The 20,796-nt window shown below is 35.5% G+C and overlaps 1 protein-coding gene and 1 long non-coding RNA gene across 4 annotated transcripts in view; both read right to left on the reverse strand.

The window, feature by feature from the left end:
- LOC117611781 (dynein axonemal heavy chain 1) overlaps positions 1 to 10,564 on the reverse strand; it is a 50,723-nt gene extending 40,159 nt beyond the window's left edge. For 2 of the 3 annotated variants that reach the window (XR_004583235.2, XR_004583236.2), the window contains exons 1-11: positions 5,295 to 5,657; positions 4,906 to 5,226; positions 4,618 to 4,795; positions 4,425 to 4,557; positions 3,540 to 4,085; positions 3,247 to 3,473; positions 2,216 to 2,458; positions 2,017 to 2,130; positions 1,287 to 1,542; positions 713 to 875; positions 543 to 653 (exon numbers count right to left, since the gene is read on the reverse strand). Coding sequence is in view for 1 of the 3 variants with exons in the window: in XM_034340054.2 (XP_034195945.2) it covers positions 543 to 653; positions 713 to 875; positions 1,287 to 1,542; positions 2,017 to 2,130; positions 2,216 to 2,458; positions 3,247 to 3,473; positions 3,540 to 4,085; positions 4,425 to 4,557; positions 4,618 to 4,795; positions 4,906 to 5,226; positions 5,295 to 5,426; positions 5,513 to 5,837; positions 5,910 to 6,378; positions 6,629 to 6,888; positions 6,966 to 7,181; positions 7,432 to 7,779; positions 7,907 to 8,077; positions 8,441 to 8,570; positions 8,910 to 9,239; positions 9,598 to 9,872; positions 9,963 to 10,150; positions 10,251 to 10,302 (5,188 nt within the window). In the remaining 2 variants the exon portion in view is untranslated. Of the gene's footprint in view, positions 1 to 542; positions 654 to 712; positions 876 to 1,286; positions 1,543 to 2,016; positions 2,131 to 2,215; positions 2,459 to 3,246; positions 3,474 to 3,539; positions 4,086 to 4,424; positions 4,558 to 4,617; positions 4,796 to 4,905; positions 5,227 to 5,294; positions 5,838 to 5,909; positions 6,379 to 6,628; positions 6,889 to 6,965; positions 7,182 to 7,431; positions 7,780 to 7,906; positions 8,078 to 8,440; positions 8,571 to 8,909; positions 9,240 to 9,597; positions 9,873 to 9,962; positions 10,151 to 10,250 lie in introns of those variants that run through there. The other variant, XM_034340054.2, reaches the window with a different exon arrangement.
- Positions 10,565 to 16,581: 6,017 nt separating this feature from the next.
- LOC143305776 (uncharacterized) lies at positions 16,582 to 17,988 on the reverse strand. The gene is made up of 3 exons (XR_013062921.1): positions 17,298 to 17,988; positions 17,037 to 17,102; positions 16,582 to 16,860 (listed from the first exon to the last, which is right to left on the reverse strand). It is a non-coding gene; the product is annotated as an uncharacterized LOC143305776 (long non-coding RNA).
- Between the last annotated feature and the right edge of the window lie 2,808 nt (positions 17,989 to 20,796).

The raw sequence follows: 20,796 nt of genomic DNA on the forward strand, positions 1-20,796 counted from the left end.
TACACAATACGATATAAAAGCCGGTATGTTAAACGATCAATAGAGAATTCTAAATAAATAATGATAGACAGTTTGTTAATTTCGTACGGGTATGAAACATAGTAGATATCCTAGTTGCGTGCATTGATGCAAATTTACACCTACGAGTATTTGCACACTTTTCTCATTGAAACAAATTAAACCCGTTTCTGGGCCAATGGTATCGAACGGTCCGATGATTTTCGTTTCACGTGCACGTGGAATCTGTAACGATGCTATTAACGACGAAAAAGTTTAACGTTAAGTGAGACGCCTGAAAGTTCTTTCAAAGGTTCATTACTGAATTTTTATCGGAAAACAATACCTGAAATTCTATAAGAGAATATAAAAATTGAGTTTTTTGCGACGGTTTTTACAAAATATAATCGTTGAACTGTTTTTATCACCAGATACGCTTAATACAAATAAAGTGAATCCAGCTGGAAATTTTGCGCATTTAACATTCTGAGTTCTATCGCGTTCATATCATATCATATAATAATAATAATAATAATAATTCTCACCGTCAATTTCTTCCATACCCATCTTCCTGATCGATGCTCGAATTTCTGCTTCCAAGATTCCATAATCCACATGTTTCTCTTCCAAAAGTGGGAAGAGGTCCGATACGATACCTGAAAATTATTTGATTAACGAACGAGAAGGTGTAAAATGAGATAAATCCACTACGTACCATTAAATAATGTCAGATCGTCTTTCAAAAATTTCGGAACGTTTACATCTCTGAGTGCACGTAAGCAAATCTGTTGTTCGTTCAGATCTTTCTGTTCCCTTTTTAAATTCCCTGCCACTGCTATTACAGTCTTCACTGCACGCATTCCGAAGTCGTAATGATCCTGCACAAAAATAAATCCACCTCCTGAAACTCGTAAAATTCTAATTGTTTATCTGTTCTGCAATTCGAATTGTTGATAGATCAATCTATAGATGAGAAGTAGATAGTGTTAACTGAACGATACGATAAATGCAGTTAAAAGAAGAAAAAAAAGAAAAGGAAAGTTTCGTGGGCGGAAGCTTGTTATCGAACGTGATTCGTATAAAACATTTCAAGAATGCTTCATATATAATGACCCTACAAGTTTGTGAATAACTTTATCTGAATATTACACGTAATTTTTAAAAAGTAATGATCATTACAGGGAGACGTTTTAATTGATTATCATGATGAGTACCCATCAAGCCGTAGTTTGTAAAATATAGTACTACAATATTCTGAAACAAAGGAAAGAAAATGGGAAAAGAAATACCTGTGTGCTCAATTGTTCCGAGCTCAACTTGAAGGTGGTCGTGATCTTCCCTGCCAAGGTTTTCGCGTCGGTGAAGCCGTAAGAAAACAATGAAATTTCAGCGATCAACGCATAATCTGGTACCATCATAGCTACCGGGCGGAACAAAGCCTTCAAGTTATCTGGCAGTTCCGTGCGACCAGCATAACCAGGATTCATGGTGATGAAAACAGCACACGATGGCTTTAACACGATTTCATCCCCTTCGAAAACGAATCTGAAATATGTACATAACTTCCCATAAAAGAGATTTTGAAATTTAAATCTAGAATCTTTAAAATCTTCACTTTTTTGCATCAAACATTTTCACCTTCTTTTTATTCGTAGAACGCATTAAAGCAGTTTGATCATTTAATTTGAAAATACTCAAATGCGAAGAAAATATCATATTCTTTGTAGGCGCGGAAATTCATGATCATAAGCTTTGAAAGGTAAGAGCTTTTCAACCGGAAGCTTTTATAGGTCAGTCTTTTAACTCAGGATCAGGTTTCTATACATTTCACCTTTCAGTGGGAAGACTTTACGGTATCGAGGTTCCAAGGCTAAAATTTCTTTAATACCTCAAACGATAGAAACACTTTTCTTTTTTTTTTTTTCTGAGTTTTAGCTTCCAGCATGAAATTTATCGACGTAAACAAAGGATATTTCAAAGAGAAATACCTAATTGAATCGAAGAGCTTATAATACCTACGTTTCAACGCGCATCTGTTGCGCTTGTTGGATCGTCGTAATTTGTTGAGCGATGACGGACAGCACTTCGATGTCGATTCTATTGAACTCGTCGAAGCACGCCCACGCACCTGCGCTAAATTAACGAAATAATAATACGTTATCGAAATCGACGTGAAAATATTTTCGTGAAATCGAGCAGAGAAATTATATTATTATACCTGGCAAGACCCTTAAAGAATTTCCCCATGGACATGAAATCAAGCTGATCAGAGCAATTGAAGACGACACACTGAATAGCAAACGCCTTCGCGAGATCCTTGGTTGTTTCCGTTTTCCCAGTTCCCGCTGGGCCAGCTGGTGCTCCGCCAAATTTCAAATGTAAAGCTCCAGTGAGAGTCAGATAACATCGATCGGTTAACGGAGTAATAACCAATCTTCCAGTATTCCCCAGATATTCGTATCTGTGGTAAACGTTAACACAGTTATTGTAATTTTCTACAAGATAAGGTTTAATCTGTCCCTGAACGTTGACACATTAATAGGGGTACATAGAGGGTTGATGGAAGAGATAGGGATAGGGTCGTAAATTTGGTATGATAATTAGAGGTAAATTTCAAACATCTACATAAACCGTTTCTCAATCTAACTAATTGTAAGATAAGGTAGATATGTCATACGTACTAATATCGATGAATTAATGAACAGTGAAATTTCGTTAGTGTTATGATACGTATGTACATATCGAATGTGAGGAATAAAATTGAAATAAAGATTGAACATATTTTTAAAATATTTTTATCCTGAACAAAAGTTATTCGGAATATGAAAACAAAAGATACACATTTTATTTCTATGCAAAAGTATTAATTAATCCAGGACTGAAAAATTCGTATAAAACTGAATAAAATTTTCGAATTCTTTGCTTAGGTTTCAATTAATATTACGAATGTCCTTCTATCTATTTTACAGACTCTAACGAAATAAATGTCGTGACATTGAATTGTGTAAGATCCTTTGTTTGCCAACCCTTTCTAGAGTCACCCTCTTCAGACGTCGACAAGGGTGACTAGAACGACATCCATCATGGCGAAGGTGACAAAAGTTTTATCCTTTTAAGAACACAACTCCTTTTTGCAAGAGTTAATGTTTAAGAAACCGTGCATATTTAATCATGGAGATTGTTTCTTCGAATCGAGAACAACAGCATTTAAGAAACGCAATTTCGAGATGGAATATTTTAACGACTTACCCGTAAGAAAATTCAGCGTTCACTGCTCGTACCTTCAGCTCGCTATCATCGACCCAATAATATCGCAGCTGTGATATCCAATCGAAATCATTAACGTTTGAAACTTTTTCCTCGATCAATCTATGTAGAACATCCCTTGCATGCACCTCAACGGTGATCACAGCTTCTAGCATCAATCTCTGAACATCCGTTTGTGGAGCACGCACCAAGTCGCGAAGATCGTCGAGCTATTCGTGAAAGTTATCAAGTTAATACATATTAGCTACGACAACAATATTGTTTCGTATTCTTACATGTTCCAACAACTCCTCGTAATAACCTCGTAAATTATTACGAAGGATACCATTTTCGACGTGTGCTGTCCAGTAGGTTTGACCACAGCAGAGGGTTATTTGACCCGGCCACATATAAACCCATGTTTTCCTTGAAATCGAATCGATCATACGAAGAGCTTCGCGGATGATCTCTCTAATGGTATTACGCATCACATTCTCCAAATCACCCAACCAATATTCCACGCTTCTCACGGGATACATCGAAGGTCGAAATATTACCTCTTCACCCTCTGCTGAATACATTCTCGTGATCTCTAGATCACTCTCGAATTTCACCTGTTGTATATTCTCGAAACACTTTCTCAGATGGGGTTGTACCGCGTAAACGTTCTTAGCTTGTGCTAAAATTTCCAACAGTTCCTCGTCGCTGAGGAAGTAGAATCGCGGGAAAACTTTCCTTTTCACTTCCAAGTAATCGGACAGACCTTTCTGTACCATTTCTAGCAAACTTTTACATTCTTGTAGACCTTCCAAGAGGTTGCTGTCGGGACATATCTTGATAATCTGTAATTATTTATAATGGCTAGGGAGTAGTGTAACTTTTTAAAAACTTTTTCGAAGAACAAATTCTCATATTTCAAGTTTAGTCTACCATCGGCACTAAACTCTTCCAGAGAATTTATTTTTCGCCTTACACCTTGACTTCCAGCGGTCAGGGTCCATAAATAATGACAGAAGTGACAAAGATCGAAGACTTCGATAATGTCGCTACTAGAAGAAACTACATAATAGCTGACATAGGATCTTTTTCACAATCGATCTTATGCTCGCAACACACGATCCTCCCTCTTTTTCAATATTTTCCAATGTTATGAATATTATTAATATAGAAATTGATATTACGTAAGGGTTATCTTTGGCATTTTTCATGATTCGTCTCCAATTTCTTTCCATGGCGTTGTATCTTCTCGCCTCTACAGGTAATTGGACTGTAATATCCTCCGAAGTGAATATTGGCTCCAAGTACATCCAATCTCTTTACAGAATCCGTGTTATTTAAAAAATAATGTAACTTGTCTCATTACCAAGTTTTTACCTTTGCACCTCTATCCAGAGGATTAACACTTCTTGCGTCAATTTCAGCTTCTCCTCCCACTCGTTGATTTCGTCTTCAAATACGGTTTTTAAGGGACTGAAAGCAAGTTGCTGCACGTTGAGAATATGGTTGTCTAAAAGCATCAAGGTTTCTTCGGTAACCTTCATTATGTATGTTCCTAGATAAATCAAAGAAATTTTTCATCATCGCTACTATGTATGTATAGATATAAGCCGAAAAGACTAAATAGGGTATAGTTTTGTATAGGATGTCGTTTAGGATAACCACCTGTAGCCTTGTAAGGAAGTATCTCCATGACAATTGTTTCCCATTCGATGATCATCTTGTTCAGCGTTCGTTCAGTAGCGTATTCTTTGGCCGCAGTGTCAGCTACGGTCTTTACTAGTTCCTCAAATTCTTCAATGCCAAGAAATAATAAGGTTTTGAACGTCATTGAAGGTGTTAACGCCATTTGTATTCCCGTTTGGGCACTCAATTGATCGAAATGGCGGTCCTTCATTCCCGGATTTCGTAGAGCTTGTATCAGGCCAATGTAAGGCTTGAACTCGTCTATTTGGTCCCTTATGGTTGTTGCTATTGCCTGTACCTCTTTAATGAAGATAAATGTTTCATTATTCCCCGCCTTCTTTTGCAACGATTCATGAATAATAACGTACTCGGGAATTCCTGAAAGGTTCTAACTCCTCGAGTAATCACTCGATACATATCCATGACATGAGACTCTATTTGACTACCATCGACATTGATAAGGGGATTATCCATCCATACTTCGTACCATCTCAGCCAGTCTATAAGTTGTAGGGAAAAAAATCCTGTTCTAGACCGAAGATACACTGATTCGCAAAGTGTAACACTCGGATATTTTGTTGCTTGCCTGAAGCAGTGACCCATAAACTTCTGTACGGTTCAAACTCCCTCATAAGCTTGTGCAAATGCTCAAAAGGAACAACTTTCATGCCGAACAGTTTCTGTCGTTCGTTTAACAGCAAACCCATTTCACGACAATCTGTCATCCCCTTCCAAACCCGTTTCACGTCCAGTGCAGTCTCGTGTACACGATTGATATCCGTTTGAAGACCAATGTTCGACACATTTCCTACGAGAGTGTCGATTCTTTCCAATAGCAACACCTCGTCCTGAATTTGGATCTTGTAGAACTTGTCCTGTTCCTCGACAAATCTTTCATTGGTTTCATCGATCTATCATAATAAAATAATTTCATATTTCATTTATATTTAATAAGACGATTAATTGAAGAAATTAGAAATCACCTCATTCTCTATCTGAAGCGGAGAACCAATAACTAGCCATTTAGCCTCGAAATCTTCGTCAGATAGGTTCCAGTAGAAACTGTCGAGAATATCAAAGTCCAATTTTAATATTTCCATCTTCTCCTGGAGATCTTGAACCCGTAAAGGTATCGTTTCCATCCAGTCGCGAATTTCAAATATATGCTCGATGCTTTGTGGCACCTCCTTCAATTTATATCTTATTTGCGTGTATTCCTCCAGGATGTTGTCAACTTCAGCCCGTAGTCTCTCTGTAAACATGACGAGCAACCCGGTTGCACACTCTTCGCGTTTTCCCATGAGAAAATTCTTAAGGGGTCGCACGTTTACGTTGAAAGGACCAATCGAGATCCTTTTCGGCAAGGTAAAATCAAGATTGGAAATCATTGTTTTATGAAAAGTTATTTCCTCCTTGATCTCCGCTGTGTTGTGTTCTTCATCCTTGAATTTCCTTCAACATGGAAATGAAATTTAATTTAATTCGCTTGTCCTCGAGAGGATGGTAAAAGATCGAATTATGTATTTAGAACGATTCAGCTGTAAGATTTTGTTCGCTGTACTTTGAGAAATGCGTTCAATCGTGTCGAATCATCTGGATCGTTTATTGATATCGATATCATTCAAGGAGATATTAGCTGCCGTAAAATTGTAGTATGTATGTACATTGAAACTAACAGACTCGAACAACTGGCCACACTTACTGAATGTACTCTGCAACCTTCAGATTATAAAAATCCAAGTAAGCTGTATATTCCTTGACGTACGCTTTCAGAATCATAGAACATTTTTGATAAGCTATTTTTAAGCGATCACGAATTTGGCACACGTATCCCTCGAGCAGGCCAACCGAGCTTAGGAAGAGATCCGGTGGAAACTTTAGCGCCGGAAGTAGAAAAGGATTTATTTGTCTGATCTGATGGCACAAAGTAAGTGCATTGTCGTACAGCGTTATAATTGTCTCCTGAGGGCAGAAGGACAGAAGGACATTTATTGTTTCTCATTGATTATCCTTGGAGCGATTCATTTGATTAAGCCTACCCCAAATTGATCAGGATCAACCGAATAATACGCTTTGTTGCCGTCCATTTGTAGATCGACGGTAAAGATAGGATTATAGACTGATTTAAATTGACTGTCAACAAGGTTGTTTCCCCAAATAAATGTTTCTTCAACGTCTAAGAGACACAAGGCTGGACCCTCCAGGGTATTTCCGTATAATGTGATTGAATTTTCCACCAGAACTCGCAGTGCATACTATAAAAAGTATTTTAAACGTAGATACTTACACGTAGATATACCATAGACGAAATTTAACTCATTATGACTATAATAGAGTTAAATGGGTTGATGAACAAAAGCGACTTTATAATGCTATCAAAATGTAACATGCGCGGTAATGAATATTAAAAACTTTTAGAATTATCTGAACTTTAAACGTGTTACACGTGTTGTAAGGTACCTATGTAAAAATCAGCACGCTATCGAGCCTACGAAAGTTACATACCTGCATACGGAGAGTAGTGAGATTCATGAAACGTTTCAATTTCATTACATCGTACACTCCGGGAACTTTCTGTTTCAAGTCGAACCAACCTTTTCCTATATCTCTCAGACACATTCTCACCGATTGTGCGATCTTCTCCAGCCATGGCTCCTTCAGGTATTTTACGACAGACACGGTACTTTGGGAATGCATCTCTTCAAATTCCGACAGCGTAATCAGTTTCCCATAATTCACGCCGAAGAGATTCATGGTGGATAACTGAATGCATCTTGCCACGATGCAAGCCATCGCTTGATACACCTCCTCTTGAACGTACAATGTCACCCAGTGGATGAATTTCTGAACTTTCTAAATTAAAATCATGGCATTTTGGTCGATATGGTTGCTTTGTAAATTAAATTTGAAAAATGTAATCTGTACGAGGAAGACTTTATAAATTGCGCAGGGAATTTTAAAATTAAGAACGGTACATCACCATAAAATTTTCCATGCCGGTATCGATCTTCCCCTTATCCGGCACCCTTATTTCCTCTACGGAAGGCGTCCATGCGATGAATTTAAACATCTCAGGATTCCACTGGATCATTTTCCTCCACATAAGATCGCACATTGTACGTTGGTAATCCAAAGAAATCTCGTTTATCAACTGAAACAGAGACGAAAGCAATTAGTGAATAATTAACAAGGTGACTCCAGAGACAGGAATAGGGGTACGGTTCCCTTTCAAAGGAAGATAAAGGAAACAGATGCAAGACACGTAAATCTTCTAACAACAAGAACATTAATTAACAAATGTTCATTTTGTTATTTGCAAAATAACTAGGAAATATTTCAGTATAATTTTATTTACATTCCCTTAAATCTTGTAACGTAGAAATTTATTGCCTATATTAAACGCCTTTATCTTCATTTAGTTTCGAGGTAATTCTCCGTTAATGAAAAACCAACAAGGAACCACTTTATCAAAATTTCCGCGTGGCATATAAATTCCAACGTAAATTTCACGCACTGCTGATACTCTTGTTTCCGGAAATTTAATCCGAATCCCGTTTAAAGTTAACCGAACGATAGCTTCCTTTTGTTTTTCATTTAGCGTCAACATGCCATCCATTTGCATACAGTCTAGATAAAAGTTGTATCTGTATCAAAGAAAAATTGAAAGCAAACATTAAAAGTATAATTAACTTCCTTCAGGTACAGACAATTAATGTACACATTTGACATTTTATTGAAACTCTTGACACGATTCGATGACATAAAAGTATCCGCAAAATAGTAATTTTAATATTTTTAATAAATATTCGGTTTCTTGTTTGATCAAATAATGAGCCAACTAATTAATAACTAATTGCTTGTTCATCAACGAATATTCAATTTTCGGGTAAAATGTTTCTAAACAAGATTTTACGATTTACTATATTGAAAATTATTTTATCATTTTGCGGTATGAGAAATAATAGATAATTAGGCATGATTACTTTATAGAAGCATCAGCAATTTTCCTATGTTCGATCGCTGTTGCCAGCCTTTTGGCAAACACTCTTGGATTTTCAGCGTAAAATCGAATATAAATCCTCGGAAGTAAAAATTTCCTTTTCAGTCCATCCAGTGTCAACACCGACCATAATTTATGCTTGTAATCGTAATAGGTAACAGCCGCGTCGTACCATTTGTATAAATGATTTAAAGCTTCGTCATCGATACGAGCGACCTCATCCGTTTCTCGATATTTTTGCACGAATACTTCGGCTGGTAATGGATAACGAACCCCATCAATAATACTGAGGCTTATCCAGTCCTCGGTTGTTCTATTGAGAAAAAGACAAATTCATAGACAGGTAGTCATAATGAGACAGTTGTTCTGATTGACGTATATGTTCTGATTGATGAAAAATGAAGGATTTCTCTTTAAGGACATGACATTGTAAGAATTGTATTTTAAATCTCATCTTCAACAGATGGAAACGTCGTTTACGAAGCTTGAGAATTTCTCAGAACAGATGAGAAACTGAATACTTTATTCGATCAATGACGCGTATTATGTTATAGAAAATAAATTTCTTGTGATTTTTACTAACAGTAAGATGGCATCTTGGTCTATTTTAATTAAAAGATCGTAATTACGCCAATGTGTAACTTGTTATGTTGTTTAAATTTTTGCCGTACCTACAATCGTATTCTTCGTCGTCGAAAATCTCCAACGGCAAAATGGACGCTGTGGCAAATAGACCATATATCTGCTCGTGAGATAATAATGACAAAACGACCGCCGGTGGAAGCATTTCCTTCGGCGAAATTCCATCCTCTTCCAAGACATCCTCGATCTTTAAGTTTCTATAACTTCGACGCAGTCTTTCTATCTCGACATTTCGCGGAAGTTCTTTCGGTTTTACATTCTGCTCCTTTTGCACGTTGGGGGCGAATGTTTCTGCAGGAAATACCTTTTCAAACGGAACGTTATCCCTTTTAATACTTTTAAATAACGTTTGTCAAGTAGTATGTATGACGTTAGTTTATCATTGATTCCTTACGATAGATCGATCCTGCGGGAAGGTGATCCATCTTTTCGCTTCACCAAGAAAATTATACTTTTCATGGTCCTTTAATTCTTGTACGCGAGCACTATGATGCTCAGTTAAAACTTGCCATAGGAGTTTCACTCTCTTTGGTGCAGCATTCAAAAGAGCTACTTCCGGTCTCACAGGATGTGTCGCGGTACCTTATATTAGTTATTAATTTATTTCAATTACTATGTTCTTGTACAATTAAACCGACAACAGGGGTTGTATTCAGAATTTTTTCATTACAGAATCATTTACCTGTAATGATTTCGGAATAATAACCACGTCTCTTTATTTTTCGATTCTCCATACTTCCAAACTCTCTGCACTTTATTTTGCATTCAAAGGTAAAACTTTATCTACATACATTATATTTACAGTTTGGACAAATATCCTAATGTATTTTCTGGATCTGAACTTGTCTAATATCTTTATTATAACAATTTTTTAAATCGCATATTTCACAGTGTAAATTGAACTGTTAGTGTCATCTATGGCGGCACACGAAACTCGTGTAACTTCCTACAATCACCGTCCTGAATCGTAGAGTACGCAACAAAACGGCTGGTAAAATAAAGGTTTTAAACTACATCGGTTCCGAATCCCGCGTCGATAAAACAGCTTGTCTTCTGCTGAACAGAAACTGATTTAAACGCCACCTGAATTATTGCATCCAACTAACGGCATGCTATACTACGTTACCTTTCGCAAATACCTAAATGACACATGTACGCTATATATGTATAAGTATATAACAATACTGACTATGCATTCATTATTATTAATTTTCTTTCTGTAAAATTGTATTTGCAATGTGGTACACTTCAGAATCTTGTAGACATAGTTCCTAAAAAAAATATAACAGCGATTAAATAGAAAAAAAGCATTTTCGCAGCCAATTCGCTCGTATTATTTGCTGCATAATTAATAAATATACCATAGAAATAATGATACAGTTATTAATTAGTCATGAAATAATAACGATTGCCCAGGTCTCACCACGGGGAGGTTGCTGCGGATGGAGACCCGCCCTACCTCATCCCATCCACCCTCCATTTATGCAAATTTTTATTTTTATTCAATACCATCATCCTCTTGATGAACATTTGCAAAACGTTTTTGACTGTTGTGCAAACGAACAACAAAAGGAGCATTATTTTTATTCACTACCTACCTATCTACTTATCTATACATATATTTACGTAGATTTTAGCTTTTTATTCCTATCGCAACATTTTCTAATTTTGATTTTGATTACAGATCTGTAATTAATAAATATGCAATTCCGAGCGCTCGTAATTATATTAAAAATTCGCTTAAATCTAACGCTTCCTAATTAAACACTGCAGTGTATGACGATTATATCTTAATGACTATATACATAAATAAGTCCAACGAATTTGTTGATTTTGCTGTCCTCACCAGAATACTACCTAAAATAAAACTGAAAAGAATTAAACATAATTTAAGAAAATAATAAGGCTCGTGTAGCCTTAATCATAAATTTACAACCTGCCTGAAAAAAACAGAAAAGGATTAAATACAATTTTCGAAAATAGTACGGTTCAAATATTACCACTTATTACTTATTTGGATACATTGAATTCCATTTATGGACGCTAGATTTTATATTACACTTCTTCCAGTCGATTATTCGATATTATTATTTCATACTTCCTATAAAGATATTTCTCTGTAACAGAAACTGATTAATTGAATCCAGATAAAGACAAAGAAAAATTAATAGCTGGAAAGAAGATACATTAGTAACAATAAAATTTTATAAAAGTCAGAGTGGTTGTTAATAATTCAAAATCAATTTGATACGAAATATGAATTTGAAGCAAACTTCAGTACCAAAATAAAGAGAAAAAAGTTCAAAAAAATATATATTTGAGTTAAGTGACTTGAGTTAAGAACATTAATTATTTCATTTTATTGTATTTAATATTCGTTCATTTCGCGACAAATAGCACACAATATTTTAATTGAAACAACTGCCTTTTACTGCAATGTATAGTACGTACAACCACGACTCTACTCGACTTTATTGCATTATATTATTCAATACACCTTTCAATGCAAATTTATTGTAAATGGAAAAACTGAAAAAAAATCACGAGTGGACTTTGCTTTTCAGGAAAAGAATTTAAAAATTTATAAAAGTAATTTAATTAGCTTTTCCGTAAGCTTGAAACAAAACATCGCGATCAAAAATTAAAACTAAACAACTTGAACAACAATTATCCACTACTTTTGTTTAAATAAAGTAGAATTAAAATTTAATAAGCTATCTCGAATGAACAAATATTCCTTGAAATAATTTATCACCAATCATCACAAAATAAAATGAACTTTCATTTTAAATAAAACTTTGAATAAAGTTCTATTTAAAACTTTATCGTATTTAATAATATTCTGAAAACATTAAATTCATATATTATTTAACAGTATTTCCAACAACCGAACGCTCAAAATTTTCAAAATTAAAAAAAGAAAAGAAAAAAGAATGGGGGCGGGGCAGTGGGAGGGAGGGTACAGGGGAACCTGAAAAGAAAAGTTTGACTGCCCATAAGAGCAATCCCTAAGCAAACCCTATAAAAGAAACCGAAATCACACGCAACACTAATTTTAAAATTGCAAACATTCTGAACTATGACAAAACATCGGCTGGCAACGAAGGGTCTCACGCCCCCTAGACTTACGCCAGACGCTACATACCACCCACCCCGCCTGGACGTCGTAACGCCAGGACAGAGTGCACCCCTTCGCTAAGAGCGCTACCCGCCCGTCCAACACGTTGCATCCAACGGTGTCAGATTGACGGACGCCCATAGTATAGACAAAAGGACTACAGTTTAGAATATGGTAACATATTTTCATATGTTCCGTATTCTAAAGCTGCGCCTGCAAAGGCCTAGTAATGCATGGGTATATCTCCCAGAGATGGTGTTCACGGTCTTAGGCCGCGAAATCCTTGACTAGCAATGGATTCCCACCGAATGTGAGTCATAGTTACTTCCACTAATTTAATACAAATCGCGAATTCAGTCGCAACACTAATTTCATTAATTATATAATATGTACAAAAGCGTACGCGTGAAGGCTGCTTCATTATACGCAACGCTAAGCTGAAAAAAAGAAAAAAAGAAAAAACGCGAACTGTAACGCAACACTACTCAAATCTACCGAATTTTGTAAGACGCAACACTAATCTAAAAAAGGGGTACAGCCAATCCAAGGCTGTACCATGGCAGCTGGTCCATAGCTGCCTTATGGACCATGGCAACTCCACTGGATCGTTTTTGGGCATTCCTAATGCAAAACGCGAATATTCATTACCGCAACACTAATTAGCAGGGAACTCTATAAACTAATGCAAAGCAATCGCGTATTTATAAGTCGCAACACTGGGAAACAATCGCGCTAATGTCATTCGCAACACTATGTTTAATAGACATGCAATTAAAATTCAGAAAAGGGGGATTCTCAAACCGTGAATTTTTTACTCGCAACACTAATTTCATTAATTATATAATATGTACAAACGGGTACGCGTGAAGGCTGCTCCATTATACGCAACGCTACGCTGAAAAAAAGAAAAAAAGAGAAAACGCGAACTGTAACGCAACACTACTCAAATCTACCGAATTTTGTAAGACGCAACACTAATCTAAAAAAGGGGTACAGCCAATCCAAGGCTGTATCACGGCAGTTGGTCCATAGTTGCCTTATGGACCATGGCAACTCCACTGGATCGTTTTTGGGCATTTCATCGTATATCGCAACACTAATGCAAAACACGAATATTCATTACCGCAACACTAATTAGCAGGAACTCTATAAACTAATGCAAAGCAATCGCGTATTTATAAGTCGCAACACTGGGAAACAATCGCGCTAATGTCATTCGCAACGCTATCTTTAAGAGACATGCAATTAAAATGCAAAAAGGGGGGATTCTCAAACCGTGAATTTTTTACTCGCAACACTAAAGCAATTAAAACATTAAAAAGCAAAACTCTAAAAAATCTTAAAGCAATCAACATTGAAAAGTTAAATTCTATTTTAAAGCAATGCAATAAAGAAACGCGATATTTAAAGTTCGCAACACTAAATGAAAATCGCGATAATCATGCATACGCAACACTAAATTGAACCGTGATCGATATTCATTCGCAACACTAAATTGAACCGTGGTCAATGTTCGCAACACTAAATTAAAAACGCGATTTGCCCAAAATCATGGGGGTCACGGGCCCCCTCTTCTCCTGCAATTACAAAACTACAACTACAGGCAAGCACAGTGACAAAGTAGTAACGATAATGATTTTCCATCCTTTTTTGCAAAAGGATGCAAAATCATTAGTAGTTCCCCTCTTGAAAGACAGTTTGTCGGGGCGCTTCGGCATATAGCCTTTTCTTTCTTCGGGCGGTCCACCCACCTGAAACTTATATCTAAAGCTCGAGACTTGCAAATTCGCAAAACAGAAAAAAAAAACAATCAACAAAAAAGAAAAATCGCGAAACTCTAATTGACACGTGGACGAAAAAGGACTTTATACATACAAGTCGTTGTTCGTGCACACGTGCCGTGCTCGAGCAGAACTTGTGCCAAAAATTTGAAAAATTGTACAGATAGAATCGAAGGCGAACGGCATACTCCGTTCGTATCGATTGGATCGTCAATTCTTCAAATATATTCCAGGTACAGGTTGATCACGCGAAATCGCGCCTACCCGACCAAGAGACTGTGACAACCTGCCCCGGCCCTACCTACTTACAATCTATCACACACACCAGAAGGTATACTACCTACCTACCTAACGCTATATTTAAAAAAGGCAAAATCACATTCTCACAAAAATTCATTCCACGACCCCCATACACTCCACCCGGGCGCAAGAGCCTAAACTAGGGAGAACGTCCCGGGACGCCTCCGTCACCCGAGTTTCATCTCACATCACACTCTACGGTACGTACCATTTTTCACTGAAATCGTCTGGCAAGGCTAGCAATCATTGCGTATAATGATAATTACAAAATTTAATTAACTACTTTGATATAGAATATATTTCATAATAATGGTAATAATCAGGGTATTAGTAATGGTAATAATCATGGTAATAGTAATGATAACAATAGTATTTGGTTTATACGTTCATCGTACATCTTGTTGAATAAAATATTATTTCAAATTAAAAGTAAATGAAAAAGTTATTAAACCGACGCAATCCCACAGCCTAAAAACACGCACACCATATGTGGAGATTACGTCGTGCACGATATACTAACACAATGCCAGCCGCTTATTAATTATTATTCTTATGAACTAGGTCATCGTGCCCATTGCCTCTACCCATCCAAGTAGCACCTGGGCACGTGAATGGGCTTTGGCAATAAACACGGAAGGGGTTAAATCTGAAAATCCTGATCTAGAAACATGATTAGTACATAAACATATAACGGGCTAATATTTCACTATTTTAATAAAAGTGACTCGACTTTGTAAATATAAAGCTTTAATAAGAAATACAGAAAAGCATAATAGAGCAACTATGACGCAAACATGGTGCACTGCTAATATCAGCTGGCAACGAAGGGTCTCACGCCCCCTAGACTTACGCCAGACGCTACATACCACCCACCCCGCCTGGACGTCGTAACGCCAGGACAGAGTGCACCCCTTCGCTAAAAGCGCTACCCGCCCGTCCAACACGTTGCATCCAACGGTGTCAGATTGACGGACGCCCATAGTATAGACAAAAGGACTACAGTTTAGAATATGGTAACATATTTTCATATATTCCGTATTCTAAAGCTGCGCCTGCAAAGGCCTAGTAATGCATGGGTATATCTCCCAGAGATGGTGTTCACGGTCTTATGCCGCGGAATCCTTCTAACTAATTTGATTAAATAAATAAAATATTGGATTGAGTTTAAAAACCAAAAGGATTCCCACCGAATACTAGTCAGTGCATCGTCATATTTACTCTCGCGCTGGAAATTTATCGCAACACTAATTTAAGAAATGCAAAATTTTAATAAAAAAGAATTTAATGTCTTTAATTAAGAATTCTTTGCAATGAAACAAAAATTTGTTGTGAAAATTAATAAAACATCCTCGGGCGACTCCCTCCTCAGAGTACATTTTCAAGAATACGCAAAATATGTTGAAATAGATCACTCTGAGTTGGAAATCTACCCGTCACGAATTGTCTTCTTGCACATAAATTGTTCATTTTTTCATGAACGTGTAAATAAGTTAAACTACTCGTAAAAAATTCTCAAATTATATTTGAATTTATAATGTAAAAAATGTAATTAAATCAATGTAATAGCATGATTAATATGTATATCCAGTATACATATTACATAATACTATCAATATTATATTGCTTTGAACCTTCGCAATAACTAAGTCAGATAGTATTTGACTTCTCTATTACAGACAAACTAAATAAAATTGTTTCGGTATTAAAATATTCTAATTCCACATTTAAGAACATTTAAGAACATTTAAAAGCATTCATATATTTCATAAATATCTATTGGAATATGTGGAATTGAAATGATATTAAAACGCGGAGTACAAGAAGACCTAGCCTAACTAAATGAAATGAAACAATAAAAATGTTACTACTCATGGGTATGTGTATAATCATACCCATGGTCACTATGCTTGCCAAGCACGTATACAACTAGTAGCCCGTGTCGATTCGGACCATTCGTCCTACGACATGATTGGGCACCAGAGGAACCATAAAACATTCGACTCACCGTTCGCAGATATACTCTTCTTCCGACAGTCAAACACCAGGTAGGAGGCTGCCTTGTAGGAGAAGACGGAAGTCGTGAAGAAATTCATCTGTAACAAAAAAAGAAGAATTACGATTAATTTTGAAAATTATCAATTTTTATTCTAATAAAATTATATATGAAATTGAATTTTATAAAATATTAGCAATTAAAAAGAAATCTCAATTATCAAGTGATGAAATTGAAAATTATTCTATTTTAATAAAAAGCAATTAAGTGACGTACCAAGACGGAAGTCGTGAAGAAAGCCATCTTCAGCATATCCAGGAACTCGGCAATCAAAAAATTCATCTGTAACAAAATAAAAAAGAATTACGGTTAATTTTGCAAATTATCAATTTTTATTCTAATAAAATTATATATGAAATTGAATTTTATAAAATATTAGCAATAGCAATTAAGAAGAATTCTCAATTATCAAGTATTGAAATTGTAAATTATTCTATTTCAATTAAAATTAATTAAATAAAGTAATAAGATACTTACACTCTTTCCTTATGGAGCAACGCCCAAGACTCCTCTTCAGTGGTGCACTGACTCTAATTCCGGATATATCGAGCAATTAAAAAAAAAATTAAAAATAAAAATAGTAACGCGACCGTGAATAATTTCCGGCGAACAATTATAAAGACTCTACTTTCACGATGGAAAAAGAAAAATCAGAGCCGCGATGCTCTAGAAAATATTTTATAATTCGCAGCAAACACTGACTCTACTTTCGCGTGATTCCTAACTATACAAACGCAACTCTATTCAGGGTCAGTTCACCCTTGAAAAAATCAAAACATTGGAAATATATTCGTACAAACACTGACTCTACCGACCGCATTGCGCGCGGCCACAACAATTCCTGAAAGAAAAACTTAGTGAGCAGGGATGGACTGGGTGGAAATATACAAAACAACATTCTTCTTATTGAACGTTCGTAACGGAAATACTGTTATTAATGGCTTGTAAATGAAAATATCTATGTTCGTGAAATATATTCGACGAGCACAAATATTGTTAAAGCTGAATATTGATCCTAGATTGAAATGAAATGTTTTAAATAATTGTTGATAATTATATCAATGAATATTATATCGATAGAAAATCATTTTGTAATAAAGATAATAGACTATTGTATTATGGCAGAGAATTTTTGTTGTTAAGATTGTAAGCATACTACAAATTGTTGAAAATTCTATTACAGCATGATTTATAAATTATCTAATTCTTTTCAATAAGCAAAATCCAATAATTAACCATGCTTAAACAGCATGTGATTTAAAAACGTGATTCTATTTTAATTTCAACTTGCATCGAAAACTAGATATTATAATATAATTACTACGATTTAACAAAAATAGATTGTTTAAAATAATTAATAATTGCAGAAGAGAAGCAATCATTTGCAGTAGAATACGAATTATTTCAATTTTGTTCTAGTTTAAAACAAATGTATTAAAATACTGGACAAAATTATTTAATAAAATGAAAAATGAATTATTCTTTTTCTATGAATTGGTTAAAGAAAAAAAATGTCTCTAATCTTTCCTTTCTTGACTTTGGTAGCAAGTAATTATCAAAAATACTTACAATTAACAACGACTCAATAAAAAACAAGTAATAATAAATGTTAATAATTGATTAGAATAAATTAAAACAATAAATTCTTACGAAATTCTATTTCAAACCCATATCATGGCGTCCTTTCAATATCCATCAAATATCTGTAACAAAAAAGAAATACGAATTTATGTACATAAAATGTAATCAACAATAATAAACGATCGAATTATAATTTATGCAAAATATTTTAATAGATACAATGCTCACTTATTACTTATACGGAAGGATGCTCTCAACACGTCTTGTCACTTCGACGTTCGCGAGAGAAATGGCGAGACCTTCCTTCCCGACGAAGACCGATCGGCACCGCTTCGGTATTATTCGGTAATGTTCGTCCCCAGCCGAACCGAAGCCGGTAGACGAACAGATCTCATAATATTACGATGCTCAAGAAAGAACGTTATTAAATATCAAACAGTAAATTGTGTGAAACAATATTAAAAACGTTCATCATTGGTTAGGAAATTAACGATATAAAAGGGAAAGTAATTCAAATTCTGCTGATCCAACCTCATTGTACAATCGCGGCAAGAGCACAAACTTTCAACTCTTGTATTTTTAAAGATAACCTCGAATTAATATCAAAAATCAGGAATCTAGACGTCTCTCCAGCTATTCTCTCTATTTTTTGTACTTTTAACACCCGAAAGACAATTTAATTTAATGTTTGAAGATAATTTAATCTTACCTGTTGCAGACACGTGCAAGACGAACGAAGCTTCGAAGAGGAATGCTGTACTGCGTCACAAATCGACGCACTCGTTCACACAACGACGTGTCTGATTGGTCGAAATGAGGGGACGCCAACATGGGACGACCAATCACAGCCATCGATAGAAGTTTCAAAGTGCTTCGAAACTTTAATACTAATCGTAAGGGAAAGGTTCGTTAAAAATTATCGACGCCATATTGAAATAAAATCAAGATTACTTTTCTCAACTTTAAACACCAAAATATAAGAAACAAAGTAGAAAAAATATAAGATATTGACGGGATTTAAAAAATTATGGATATAAAAGCAGAATAAATGAAGGAAATGTATCTAATTTAATTCGTATCTATATCGGCGTAATAGTAAAAAATGAGAAAATCAATTATCACGATATATAATAATAAATTACGGGAAAAATGTACTAAAAACATGAAAAAATGCAATAATATTCGAAAAATGATTGATATAAAGGGAAAATAATTCAGATTTTGTTCTTCCAACTTCATCGTCAATTCACGGCAAGAGCAAAAAATTTCAACTCACGTATTTTTAAAGATAACCTCGAATTAATGTCAAAAAACAAAGAGCTAGACTTCTCTTCGGCTATTCTTTCTCTTTTTTGTATTTTCAACACCGGAAAGACAATTTAATTTAATATTTGAAGATAATTTAATCTTACCTGTTGCAGACACGTGCAAGACAAACGAAGCTTCGAAGAGGAATGCTGTACTGCGTCACAAATCGACGCACTCGCTCACACAGCGACGTGTCTGATTGGTCGAAATGAAAGGATGCCGAATGAAGCAACCAATCACAGCCATTGGTAGAAGTTTCGAAACTGTAATGCTAATCGTAATGCAATCGTTCATACAATAAATATCAGCGAAAAAATCCGTCTTGTATTATATTTTATACTACTGTAATTATGTAATAAATAAAGGGGAATATTGCTTTAATAACACTTTCCTATGGCGTGATTTTGATACGAAATATTTAAGAACATATTATTTCAGATATAAATTTTGACACTTATGTGCAATGTATGCATAAGCGAAATATTAATATGTAGTATGTATGTACAAAAATTATAATCAATCGAACGAACGAACTGCGCCCTACAGAAAAAACGAGGAACTAAATTTGTGGTCTGTTTTACATTTTTGACGTCTTTCGCGAATGAACAATCAACGAAATCGTAGTTCTCAAATTACTTCTTCCTGGACACTTATACATCATCCCTTGGGTAGTACCCATTTGGACAAACTATTGGCAGAAATGTTTATTTTACGAATAAATTGATGCAGGTGAGTCCGATCCGCCATTTTCTTGACGGTTGATACACATAAATTTCAATATTTTATAATTTTTTGACGATTTGGATAATATAAGGACCAGACTACCATTCTTTAGGGCCTCCTAGACATGTCCCTCATATTTTTTTGCATTCTGTTTAGAAATGACGACGTAATTTGAGAACTCGCGTCTAGGGATTTTTCTAGGAACTGTCGGTTCTTGTCCACCCTATATACGACTGCGAAGTGCCACGAAGTTAGAGGTAATAACAGTAGAGGGCTTCTCTGAGCTTCGCGAAACAGGTATATTCTTTCGTTAAATGATTAATACCTCTATTCTATACCTTGTCTATGATTGAACTGCGCAAAA

This window comes from Osmia lignaria, chromosome 10 (genome assembly GCF_051020975.1).
Source record: "Osmia lignaria lignaria isolate PbOS001 chromosome 10, iyOsmLign1, whole genome shotgun sequence".
Lineage (NCBI taxonomy): Eukaryota > Metazoa > Arthropoda > Insecta > Hymenoptera > Megachilidae > Osmia > Osmia lignaria.